This window comes from Mus pahari, chromosome 14, assembly GCF_900095145.1.
Source record: "Mus pahari chromosome 14, PAHARI_EIJ_v1.1, whole genome shotgun sequence".
NCBI lineage: Eukaryota > Metazoa > Chordata > Mammalia > Rodentia > Muridae > Mus > Mus pahari.
The window spans coordinates 55,928,902-55,941,902 of NC_034603.1; the positions used below are offsets into that span (position 1 = coordinate 55,928,902).

The 13,001-nt window shown below is 50.2% G+C and overlaps 1 protein-coding gene across 1 annotated transcript; it reads left to right on the top strand.

The window, feature by feature from the left end:
* Positions 1–7,663: 7,663 nt before the first annotated feature.
* On the top strand, positions 7,664–8,890 carry Ccdc182 (coiled-coil domain containing 182). The gene has a single exon (XM_021214087.1). It carries the CDS (start codon positions 7,715–7,717, stop codon positions 8,171–8,173), a length of 459 nt encoding a protein of 152 aa, XP_021069746.1. The 5' UTR covers positions 7,664–7,714; the 3' UTR covers positions 8,174–8,890.
* The last annotated feature ends 4,111 nt before the right edge of the window (positions 8,891–13,001 follow it).

Sequence of the window (13,001 nt, forward strand, 5' to 3'; positions counted from 1 at the left end):
GCCCGGCTCTTTTTTGGTTTTTCGAGACAGGGTTTCTCTGTGTAGCCCTGGCTGTCCTGGAACTCACTTTGTAGACCAGGCTGGCCTTGAACTGAGAAATCCGCCTGCCTCTGCCTCCCAAGTGCTGGGTGGACTGGCCTTTAATCACTATGTAACCAAGTGGTTTTAAACTTCTGATTGCCCCGCCTCTTCTTTCTGTATTCCTGAGTGATATAAAGATAAATTCTGGTCCTCCTGGCCCAGAGTTACCCTTAAAAGAGCCAAACATCTGAAGCCTAGGAACCTCTCGCTGCAGGACCGTGGGTGGAGCTGGTCAGGAGTGGGAGTGGGGCTAAGCTCCCCACCTCCAAACCTCTAGAAGACTGTACCTATCTCCCTGGCCTAGGTCCAGGTCCTGGGCTTCCGTGGGAGCGGGCCGTGTGCAGTGGTGCCGGGTAACTTTCCTTGGTTCGGGCTCATTACTCATCATTAGGAGTTCTGGTGTCTGGAGTTTTCCAGGTTATCAAAGCTGCTTCGTCTGGAGCAGCCAGCAGGCCCTGATTCCTGTCACCAGTCATCTCCTGTCTTGCCAGGCAGATGGTTGAGTAATCCAGGAATGAGGGGATTTGGTTTTTATACTCTGTGGGATTCAGCCTGACATGGCAACCTGCAAACGGTAGCTATGGTCCACCAGAAAGCTGACCCTGGCTGGAGGACCTGCCTACTGGCTTTCTTTGCCGTGAATTAGTTTGGAACTGGTGGGGTCCCTTCCCCTTTGCTCCCCTTGGGATAGCTGGGAGTGAGCAGAGATGTGGCTGGCTTGTGGCTTGTGTGGTACCTCTTACTTCCTCCAACTCTGCAGAAATATGCTTCTAGTCATGCCCCTGCAGGCTGCTGCTCTTCCAGACCCTGAACACCTTCTAGGGCTTTTCTATTTTTTTTTGTCACAGATCTAGAGCTGGGGCTCAGAATCCAGCTTGCTTCCCCAGCCCTAGATCCATCCCCCAGTGCTCCAGAGGCCACACGATTGTACAGAAAATGCAGCCAAGGCTAAACTCGGGTCAGGGGGCGGTTCAGGATACTGCAGGACGGTTTGATTCGTCAGTACTAATGTGAACGCACTCAATGATGGAAAAGCAGATTTAAACGATGTGCAAACGTGGCATTTCCAGATTAAGAAGTTTGTGTGAAAATTATGATCTTAAAAAAAAAAGTTTTTTTTCTGACTTTTGCATAAAAAAGTTTGCTCATTTTTGCCTTAAGAGATGCAGCCTCTACCATTCTCCCTCAGCAGATAGCAAGGTCTGAAGCAGGGTCCCATTTGGAAAGGTGTAGAGTCCTGGAAAACTGAAATGTCTTGAAGAATTTCATCAACTGTGGAGGCCCGGATAGGAAGACCGCAAATTCAAGGATTGCCTGGACTTTTAATTAAAGTGCCAGCCCGGGTTACTCAGTGACATCCTGTCTCAAAATAAAAAGCTAGCGAAGGGGAGGAGAGGAGTGTGTCTAGGGGACAGCTCAGTCAGCCAAGTGCTCGCCTTGCAAGCCTGAGAACTTAGTTCAATCCCTAGGTTTATGTTAGAAAGCTGGGAGACCCAGGCAGGCAGATTCCTGGAGCTCACTGCCCAGCTAGCGTAGCCTCCTCGGCAGCCCCAGCCCAGTGAGAGACCCTGCAGTTCAAATACAAGGTGGGCAGCTTCCAAGGAAGGACAGCAGAGTTCTCCTCTGGCCTCTACAGGAACTTGTTCATATTTTACATATACCCTTGTATCCACAAAACCATGCACGCGCATGCGCGCGCGCGCACACACACACACACACACACCACACACAGAGGGGGGGACAGGAGAAGAAAGGGGGCTAGTGATCCAGTGAATGGTATGTGTTAGACAAGAGTCTGGGTTGAATCCTCATTGTTAAGGCTGGAGAGATGGCTCAGTGGTTAAGAGTACTTGCTGCTCTTACAGAGGACCAGGGTTCAATTCCCAGCACCAATGTAACAACTCACAATTGTCTGTAACTCCAGTTCCAGAGGATCCAACACCCTCTTCTGGCCTCAGTGGGCACCAGGGTACCCACAAGGTAGGTGCATAGACATACACACAAGTACCCATACACAAAATATAATAAAGTAAATAAATAAAAAATTTAAAAATCCTTGGTGCTGCATTAAAAAGTTTATATCCTCAGATGTTGGTGGTATACACTTTTAATCCCAGCTCTCAGGAGGCAGAGGCAGAGGCAGGCAGATTTCTGAGTTCAAGGCTAACCTGGTCCACAGAATGAGTTCCAGGATAGCCAAGTCTACACACAAAGAAACCCTGTCTCAAAGGAAAAAAAAAGTTTATATAAATATCAGTTACCACTTTTACAACCGATTTAAGAAAATCAGGACTGAAAGTGAGGGTAGAATATTATAGTTCTCAATACTAGTAGCTGGTGTCACACATACCCAGCATGCTCATGAGGTAGAAGTGTTGGACTTGCTACAACTCTCTTCTGAACAGACCTTCGTGCCCAGGTTAAGTTCTGTGCTCCAGAGAACGGTGCATCTCAGACAGACCTCACTGCCTTGCAGCCTTCAGGAGGGCCCTCCTGGCAGGCCTACCCTCCCTGGCTGGAGAAGGGCCAGCTCCAAGCTGGGTTGGCCTGCACCTACTTCTGTCGAAGACAGGCTCCCGTGTGTTCGGAGCCAACTCCCACCAGCGTGTTTTACATATTTTAATTAAAGTGCCGCCCTGGGCTGGCAGGGCCTCTGATAGATGGCTGTAATCCGAGGTGCAGGGCTGCAGCGGTGTGAAACACAGCATCCCAGGATGCACTGGCGAACGCTGCCTTGGCTCACACCTCCGGAGGCAGGTCTCTCCTCCCTTCTGAGGAAGCGAGCAGCAGGCAGGTGCAAGTCACATCCAGATGCAGCTCGGGCAGGGCTTGGAGACAGGAAACGAGAGACTCAAGAAGTGTGTCATGGATGCATCCCCAGGACCAGCTAGCTGGCTGGTGAGCTCTGGACAAGTCCGATTCTCACAGAAACACAGACCCGTGGACACTCCTTAGCAGTGTCAAATTATGACAAATGGCATGGCTTAAAGTTGCTGGGTGGCAGCTGCTACGTCTCAGAGGGAAGCAGGTATTTTTAGCACTGTGCCTTGGGGGTTCTGGCACTGGGTTAATTAATCATGGTGAACAGCACCAAGTTTTCGTCTTCATCCCCACCCCTACGCCAGTCTTGTTCTCATTGCCCAGCCTGGGATACCAGCTGCAGAGCTGGAAATCGCCCAGAGTCGCAGTAGCCCCTGGTGGCATTCGCTTACACGGCCTCTCTGATGCTCAAAGAGCTTCCCTGACACTGTCCCGTACCCTCCTGCTGCCGTTACTTGCCTCCAGCCACACAGCCAGATCCAGGTTTCCTTTGGTTCTTCCGGTCTATTCCTGCCCCTAGAACATTGTCTCTATCCCAGCCTTCCCATCTCACCCCAAGGCCTCACCTCACAAATCCAACAGATTGCAGAGCCCAAGGGCTTCCTAAACTTCCTTCGCTTTTTCTTTCAGGGATCTGGCACCAGCCCGGTGGCCTTGTGTGTTGATTGCTCACTTTATTGTTTGAACACTGAACAGGACCTTCCATATCTTGTTCTCTCTTGAGCACTTATTGCTGAGTTCAGAGAACACAGGGTAAGCAGGCAATGGGTTGTGCCAAGGATATGTATGTGTGTGTGTGTGTGGGGGGTAACGAAGTAGACAGATGGCTGGGTGGATGGATGAGTGGATGAGGTGGATAGATGGATGGGAGGGTGAAAGGCTGGCTAGAAGAGGGGTTTATATAGTGAACTCACTTAGGCCAGTATCACCATCACGGGAGGCACAGGACCAGGAGACTCTGGGAAAAAAGCGGCTAGAATCCACAGCTGTGCCCTCTACTAGAGATAGCCGCTCACAAGCTCTGGGAGTCTGACGCATCGTCCTGGATTCTGTTTCTCCCGGCACTGGTTTCCTTAGGGACAAGGAGCGTTAGATATCACCTGAAAGTTGACATAATAGTTCATCTGAAGATTAAGCAAGGTCTTCTCTTAAAAATGCACCCACTTGGGCTGGAGAGATGGCTCAGCGGTTAAAAGCACCGACTGCTCTTCCAGAGGTCCTGAGTTCAAATCCCAGCAACCGCATGGTGCCTCATGACCATCTGCAATAGGATCCAATGTCCTCTTCTGGTGTGTTTGAAGACAGTGATGGTGTACTCATATACATTAGATAAAAAAAAAAAATCTTAAAAACACACCCACTCTCTGTGGAAGATAAAATTGGTTGCCTGTCTTTGCTTGAGTGTGAATCCCCAGGTGGTTCCAATACTGGGAGGCCTGTGTGTATCAGGGGAACTGGCTTGAGTGTGGTCCAGGAAGAGAAATATGGCTGTGAAAGCCAACTTTGGGTTGGAAACCAACTGTGGTTGGGTTAGAGCCAAGTATGGGTTAGAGATGGCTGGCAACGCCATTCTAACAGGACACAAAGAGTTCTCAGTTTCTTAGGGTTTTGCAGCTTCACAAAGAAGTGACAAGGAAAGATGGGCGTGGGTGTTATCTCTAATTGCCAAGGGAATGGGGTTTACACAATTGACAGAGGTGACACTTATGAATTGCAATGTATGTACTTCTTCCAGTGGTCTTGGGAGACCCCTGTGAAAGGCTCATTCAGTCCTCAAAGTAGTAGCGATTCACAGTTTGAGAACCCCTGCTTTAAGGCATGCCATCTAAGAGCTTCAACCCATTCTGACTGAACTGGTCTCTCAGAGGGGCATGAGATTGCCTGGGTCTCTGTAAAGCTGCCACATCCCTCATGCCTCCCTGTCTTCTTGAGTCGCAGGGAAGCTGTGACAAGCTGAAAGAGACTAGGGCAGAGGACCCTGCTCACCATAGCCTTCCAGGTCATGGATGCTTTACTAGGTCTAAATTCCTTTCTCTTGACACCTTGAAGGGAAGACATAGGTCAGCAGTTCTAATCCTTAAGATATTATGGGAGGGCAGGTGGAATGCAAGGCCTGACACGGGACTTCCTGGCTCAGGGGAACATCCAGAGCTTACAGATCCAATGTGACTTGTGGCCCTGAAGGCTCAGGAGGCCACTTGGCCTTGGTGACAGCATCAGCTTTCAGTTACCGGTGGCTCCTAGAGAAAGGGGACTATGACGTCATCCTTCCCGTGGTCCTGGAAAGCACACTGGAGCCTCAGTCAACAGCACCAGAGGAACTGAGAAAACGCTGTCCCCGTGCTGGCCTTTCTACTTTTGTGTCACAGCAATGGCTGTGACTTCTGCCATCCCCTGTGTGAAACCAAGTGGCAGAGAATGAGAGAGGAGACAGGGAGGGAGAGGCCGGAAGCGGGAGAGAGACGGCAGAGGAGACCAGAAGAGACACACCATTCTGTTCTCTCCCACTAATCTGGGAAATATTTATTGATGGAGAACCCAACAGGCACAAGGCCCTAGTTAACTACCCACACAGACCCCAAGCTGTTCCCTTCCTCTCCCCATCCCCACTTACTCTTAGGTTGAATTCCCAGGCTGCAGTTTCTCTGAAGGCCAGTAGGTGTCAGCAGAAAAGCTAGGGGTGCCTGGCATTTGAGAACCCCCTATGAAACAAAGTTCCATTTCTTCTGAGTACCACTGTGTGTGGGGGGGCAGCAGGCAGGACGCTTGAGGGTAAACAGGTTGAGGAACTCAAAATCTCTGTTTGCCAGAGTTTACTGTGCCTAAACAGACAGTAGAATCAGGTTACAGTTATAAGAGAATTGGGAGGAGGGGGTATGGAAGGCCTTGTGGGCCCATCTCTCATGTCACAGTTGGGGGGGTGGGGACAGGCTCAGCAAGGGGAAGCGACTGACCTAGAGCCACACAGTAGCTCCTGACTCCAGCTTTCCTGACTCCTAGAAAAGTAACCTCTTTCAACATTCCTTTGCAGTTACCGGAGTTTCTTGCAATTCAAAATTTCACCTCCATTTAGCTACAACTGTCCCTGCAGTATGCCCCCTTCTGATGACTACTTGAGGCCACTAGATAGTCAACAACGCAGAGAAGGCAGCAGCCCTTATCATGGGCCATGATGTGCTAGAGTTGACTCATCCAGGCTCAGGTTGGTTCTTCACTTCCGGGAGACAGAAAGTTGGGGGCTTGAAGCTATCCTTGCTGGGAGTGTTTATGCTTTGGAAATCAGTAGCAGCTGCCAGGCAGAGATTTTCTCTCCCAGGGATTTTCTACAATAGCTTTCAGAAACTCAGAGAAGGAAACAGGGGATGGAGAGGAAGGTGATCTCCCAGTGAGACCTTGCCTCTAAGTGGTAAAGACTGGACTTCAGCGCAGGAAGGTGGGTGATAAGCTGCTCAGAGACAAGAGGCCTAACAACAGCCTTTGAGGTCACTTGGAAGTGACAGAGTCTAGCTTGACCCCAGGGAGCTTACTCTGCTGCTGTTCTGCAGTGACAAAATAAAAGATCCTGTAATTCTGTAATCCCAGAAGTTGGGAAGTCTAAAGTCAGGGAGCTGGTGTCTGGCGAGGACCCTCATGATATGCCTTCCTATGTGGCAGAAAGGGAAGGTGGCAAGAGAAACAGAAAAGGGATCAAGCAGAGGTTATTATTGTAATGAACCCACTCTTGAGATGACACCGTCCATCCGATATGCTCTGCCTTCAAAAGCCTTTCCCTTCTCAATGCTGATGGGATGACAGAGTTTCAACCTGAGGGGGAAAGGGGGCAGATATTTAAACCTTGGCACTAGATGCTGCGGCTGCGGCTGCTGTCCCAGGGAGGGTCATTGGTAGGATAGGAGAGCAGGAACCAGTTTGAGTGAAGAGGTAATTTATCTAACTCTAGATGGATTGGCTTCAAGGCCTGTTGATGAGGGAGATGTTTATGTTTGGAGTCCCAGTGGGAGGCCTGGGCAGGAGACTGTAATATGCAAAGGCAGAGTCCTGTTTTGAACTGAGCCACATGTGGCTAGAAACATTTGCCCACAATACTTACCCGTACACACATATCCCATCTTCCCACCATCCAGGAACGTTGGGAAACCTTACTTCCACTCATTGCCTAGTTCCAGAATCTGGTGAGCACCCCGGAAGTTTTAACTGAATGAACACGAACGGCTCACTTTTATCCTACAGGTATTTCTGTGGCCCACCCTTTAAGAGCACACACATTGATCACACTAAGTCGACCACCATTCTGGCATCATCTGGCCATTTCGGTAATATGGATTTGGGATTGGATTACTCATCTAGCATCTTACACCTAGTGGTGGATCACCGTCATTTCTTACAATGCCTTTGTCCTACTGGTGAGGCTGAAGGAAGCCCAGACACTAGGCCATAAAAACATCTGTGCTCTTTATGGGGTGGGAGACTGCTCAGTCTTGGTAGCCTGTGAACCTGACCTGGCTTGCCTTGACTTGGCCAGTTTTCTTCACTCCCTTGGAGATTTGCCCTCGGGGTTAAAGGAAGGCTTGAACTCTAGTTCTGACGGGGTGACCGATTAATGAGAAGCCTCCTTTCAGGAGACTTGGGAAGCACAGTTAACCTGTAGGTTACCAACAATATGCAAAATAGTGAACTGGGGCTTTCCTTCTGATTGGCTGAAGGGTCTTGATGTCACAATGAGATGGGTCTATCCACTTCAAATGATAGCGCTTCTAGCTCCCAAATATCTCTCCGACTCAGTTTCTGGACTTCCTCTCTGCAGAAGGATATAATGGAAGCCCTCTTTCAGGCAGGGTCCATTCTTATGAAAGTGAATACGTTACAGGGCAAGAAGATGGTGGAGAGCGGGCTCCAGTCTGGGGACCTTTCCCTGTCTCAGTCATGGCCCGCCTACCTCCCTCTGCCGGCCGACTTGGAGATCCTGCAGCAGAAGGTGGCCGGGGTCCAAAGGGAGTCGGAGGACTTCAAGGAGGAGGCACTGAAGGCCATCCATTACTTGGAGGACGCCTTCTGCCAGATGAGTGGCGTCCTGGCACAGCAGGAGGAGCAGGTGGCGCGAGTGAAGCAGCGGCTGAGGGAGGAGGAGGACCGAGGCATCGTCCGCAACAAGGTCCTCACCTTCCTCCTGCCCCGGGAGAAGCAGCTTCGTGAACACTGCCAGCGGCTGGAGAACATGCTGGTCAGGAGCCACACCCGGCCGCGAGCCATCAGGAAGAGCCTGGCGGACTGAGCGGCCCGCGCCCGCGTGTGAGCTCGAGCTGGCGGGCAAGATTGTTTTTTAATGGAAGGACAAACGCTAAGTCCCTATTTATTCCCCTTGCCCCATTTTTATTGCTTTCCTGCTCCCAAAATAACACCATGCAGAGAGGCAAAAAAAAAAAAAAAAAAAAAAAAAAACCTCAATATGGTTTTCGGGTGAAGTTCCGTTTATCCAGCCTCGTCAAGGAAGGAGGCCCCCCAGACACTATGTCATTCCTGTAACCATCCCCTCCAACCGTTTCCTGTTTGTAACGGTACGGTTGCTTGGATGTAGGAGCATTTGTCTTGTATATTCTTAAACTGGTTGTGTTGAAGATTTACCTTTCTTTTAATGACTCCAGGCTTTCGTGATTTATCACTTCACAATGGGTTTCCTGAGACCTGTCGGTGTGTGTTCTACACCGGAGGCAGGTTGGGGGCTTAGTGAAAGGGCTTGCCCAGATCCTGAAACGGACTCTGACGGCTGGCTTTGTATAATTCCTGACCTCGCCGTTTCAGTCCGCTTGCAAAGTCAGACTTCTTGGTTCTCTCTTTTCCTTACTGCTTTGGTTCAACTCCGCTTCCTCTCCATTTAGCCGCAAGACGGGCTGCTCCGAGAGGTGAACCTTGTTAGGTTTCTGATGGTGGAACTCTCGGCACGCCACTGCATTCGAGGTGACACCTACAAGTTCGCACAATGACACAGCGAAACGGACACCTTCATTTGACTCACTGAACAGTATAGTTGCTAGGATATCTGGCCATTTATCAAACAATGCTCTCTCCCCCCCCCCTTACTGTCTGCCCCCACAGGTACCTCCTGAGGGCAGGATAGCGCTTTTCAAATGGTCAACTAACCAGCAAAACCCAAACACTCTCTTATGTGCTCTCTCTGTGTTAACGAATGGCTAGTGCTCCAAGCCCAGGCCCCTTGTGTGTAATCTTTTACAGTCTTGCAGGCTCACAGTCCCCTGAACCAATCAGACTGTTTTTGGACTGGCTCCTTCTGGGGTACTGGAACAATCACATGCTTGTCTCCAGGCCATTAACAGTCACTGTGACTTGTGTTTACAATCAGCCCCGGTTTCACCGATTCATATATTATTTCTCTGGCCCCTCCCAAAGGCTGCCACATCAAGCCTGAGGGGTCCGGTGGCCAGAGGTGACACTGAACAGTTGGGTGTCTTTAGTCCAAGTCTTGCTGCCTGGTGCGTGCCCTCTGACCTTCCGATGTAGCCTCATTCAGTCTCCTCCTCTATTCATAGGCTCTCAAATAAGATCCAAATATTTGGGTCCCCTTGAGTCGGCCTCCGCCAAAGGACCTTGCGACCCTTGGTTACGCACAATATCCAGCCATCAACCGTCTTCCTAGAAGGGCTGTATCTCTGCTCTAACTATAGGCAGCTTCTCCTCTACTTTAGCTGATGTAGCAACTGAGTTCAGTCAGCAACAGTAGTATTGATAATCCCATGATAGCTGAGAGTCATCAGGCCCGGGACGCGTTGTCACACACTTCACCTTAGCATCATGAGGATGTCAAGACTTAAGCTGAGTAACTTGCCCAAGATCAAAGCTGGCCGACTAGGGATCTGAACCTAGCACTAGCTAGCTCCTTTAGAGCCTGTGCTCTTAGCTGTCCTGGAGTGTTCTGGAAAGCTTTATGGGTATCTGATAAATGCCCCTCAGTGTCGGTGAAACGTTGCTGAAATTGCTGAGGTTAGCTCTGGAAGAAGGGAGTGTTTCTTATAGGAGAGTCCCAGAGCACTAAATCCCGGAAAGAGACAGAACAGACAGACAGACAGACAGACAGACAGACAGACATGCGCACGCACGCGTGTTCACACACACACACACACACACACACACAGAGAGAGAGAGAGAGAGAGAGAGAGAGAGAGAGAGAGAGAGAGAGAGAACTAGGAAGGGTAATAGAGGTCTACCCTATGTATGTAGAGGAAACAGGATCTAAAGGTACTCACTCACAAGCAGAGCACGCTAGCCTCCTGCATTCCAGCCTGCGGTGCATTTGCTGAGGAGACATGGTGTGTGGGTGTGGGTATGGGTTGAGAGGAGGTTAGGCGATTGGTGCCAGCAAGACCACATCTGCAGCCACCTATGTTTAGTTTTGGTTTGACATTCTGAGAGGTCTCAGCTGGAAGCACGGCCAGAGTGTAGGAGAGGCCGGATGATCCTGAGGCAGGGACAGGAAAGAAGGACCTGGGGACCTTAGCAGTGATAGTTTTAGGGAAGGCCCAATCATGGTTTTGCAGGCAGGCACTGGACAGACTCTGCCTTGCGGGGCTCCCGGGGCCTAATGAGCACCACCTCTCCTTTTCCGGCTCAGGTTAAGCACCAACTGAAGATAAACACAAAAGACAGGTTAATGGAGACAAAATGTCACCTTGATAGTTGATAGCATGCTTAAGAATGTGGCTTAGGATCTGTCAGCCACATCTAGCTGAGACCTTGTCCTTAAACCCGATGCCATCTACAGGCATAGAGTAGCCGCTGCTGGTGTGTGTGTGTGTGTGTGTGTGTGTGTGTGTGTGTGTGTGTGTGAAAGGGTAGTGCCTATGGACATGTGGGATGATCTGTGTGCAGAGAACGAGCCTGGGAGAGTGGAAGTGGTGCGTGCTGGGTGCCACTGGGTGGTACTGCCCTTTCTCCAAACGCTGCGGGTGGGGGGGGAGTTGTCTGCTTTCTCTGGGTTGGATTCGGTGGAGACAGAGGCCAGGGGTGTTGCCTGAATATGCATCTTTCCATCATGAAAGAGGAATAAGCAAAGGGGTTCAGTTGAACCATCTAATCCCATAGGGTAGCAGTTGTGGTAACAGATAGCATGAAACAGACCCTCCCCCCCTCCACTCCCCATCTCCCCCCTTCCCCTCCAGTATAAGAAACAGAATGACAGGGGTGGTATGTGCCTGGGCTCTAAAGGGCTGCCTCAGCTCATCTTGAGATATGGACATTTTGGGAAAACGTTCCCATTTACAGAACTCTGGGGAACCAGTTTCAGAGCCTTCGCAATAGCCTGCCCTATAGACTATGTCTGTTTCTTCCCTGGGGCCTCTGTCCTCACCAGATGGTTTATGCTAACAATGTGATTTATGCTCAGGGCCCTGGATCAGGCTGTATGGGTTTGACCTCTGGGGGAGCTGCAGACTGCAGAACTAAGGTCAGCTACACCGCAGCTCTGTGCCACCAATAAAAACCCTGGACACTAATACCCAGAGGATTTGACCTGGTCGGCACTACCTGACCCACGTTACCACACACTGTTGCTGAGAAAAAGCATCATGCATACAGATGTGCCAAGAGGCCAGCTGGAAGCCTCGAGACCTTGACACTGACCTCTGGGTCTTTGCTGGATTTAAACGGTGTTCTTTCCATGGTGCTACACGGAAACTGCGTGGACGGCAGCTTGGCTTAGTTTTCTGAGTTGTTCTAGCGGATCCTGGAACCCGAGAGTGTGACCCAGGGGATCACAGTAGAGTCAGCTGCACCTGTTGTGACGCTGTGAATTCAGCACCGCTCGTCCCCTGGCAGATGAAGAAACTGAGGCACAGAGAAGTTACGTGTCTCTGAGTCCCCAGTGACACCGCAGAGCTTGCTCCTCTCCCATGACAAGGGAAGGACCTTAGAGAATCTTGTATCTCGGATGCTGTCCTGTGGCTGAGCAACGTGGGAATCGGGGTGGGAACAGGAACGGGTGCAGAGGTTCACCCCTGTACTCAGACCGGCTGCCTTAGCCTTCTCCAGCCTTCTCCACCTCATGCCTGGTATCGCCCCGGGAGTCAGAGTCTTGACCCCTCACAGGATGCTAGGGAAATACTGCAACTCCGCAGTTCTGAAGCGGGCGGACACTCAATCGAGATGTCATCACCGTCCAGGGTGACCACGTTGTCCTTATTTAACTGGGACTGTCCTATTTTAAAACTGCAAACCCTACATCCTCAGCACCCAGTCAGGGACGGGAGGATCCAGGTGAGGCTGGGGCTTGGATGAGTCCCAGGAGGGCAGAGCAGGAAACAGGATGTTGGCAGCCTGAGCTGGCTAATGACCCTCTCTGTTCTGTTTGGAGCCAGAGGCCACGCTGCTTGTCCTGCAGTAGGAAAGCCTTTCTTCTCTTCATCTCCTCCCCACAGCTTGGGGTATTCAGAAAGAGGCCTTTTCTATGTAACTTTGGAGCTCCTATGGATACCGAGGGCTCCTCATTAAGTCACATTTCATAGATGTGTTCACAGACTGGTGGCCCTGGAGGACAGAGAAGTCCCCTGGGGGATGAAGGGGACAAGAAGAGACAGGGGATGCAATGTGGTGGAATGTTTTGGTTAGCAGGTATGAAGCCCTAAGTTTTCTCTCTGGCGCCATATAAACTAGGTATAGTGGCACACCACTATCATGCCAGCACTGAAAAATTCAAGGTCATCCTCAGCTACATAGGGAATTCAAGGTCAGCCTGGGCCAGCCTGGGCTACATAGACATTGTGGTTTTGTTTTTATTTATTTTTATTTACTTTGAGTTTTAAAACCTTGTTTATTATTATTTCATATGCAATGGTGTTCTGCCTGCACATTTGTCTGTACGAGGGTTTCAGATCCCCTGGAACTGGATATACAGACAGCTGTGAGCTGCCAGGAGGGTGCTGGGAATTGAACTCAGGACCTCTGGAAGAGCAGCCAGTGCCCTTAACCACTGACCCATCTCTCCAGTCCTTGTTTTTCTCTTTCTTTCTTTCTTTCTTTCTTTCTTTCTTTCTTTCTTTCTTTCTTTCTTTCTTTCTTTCTTTCTTTCTTTCTTTCTTTTCTTCCTTCCTTCC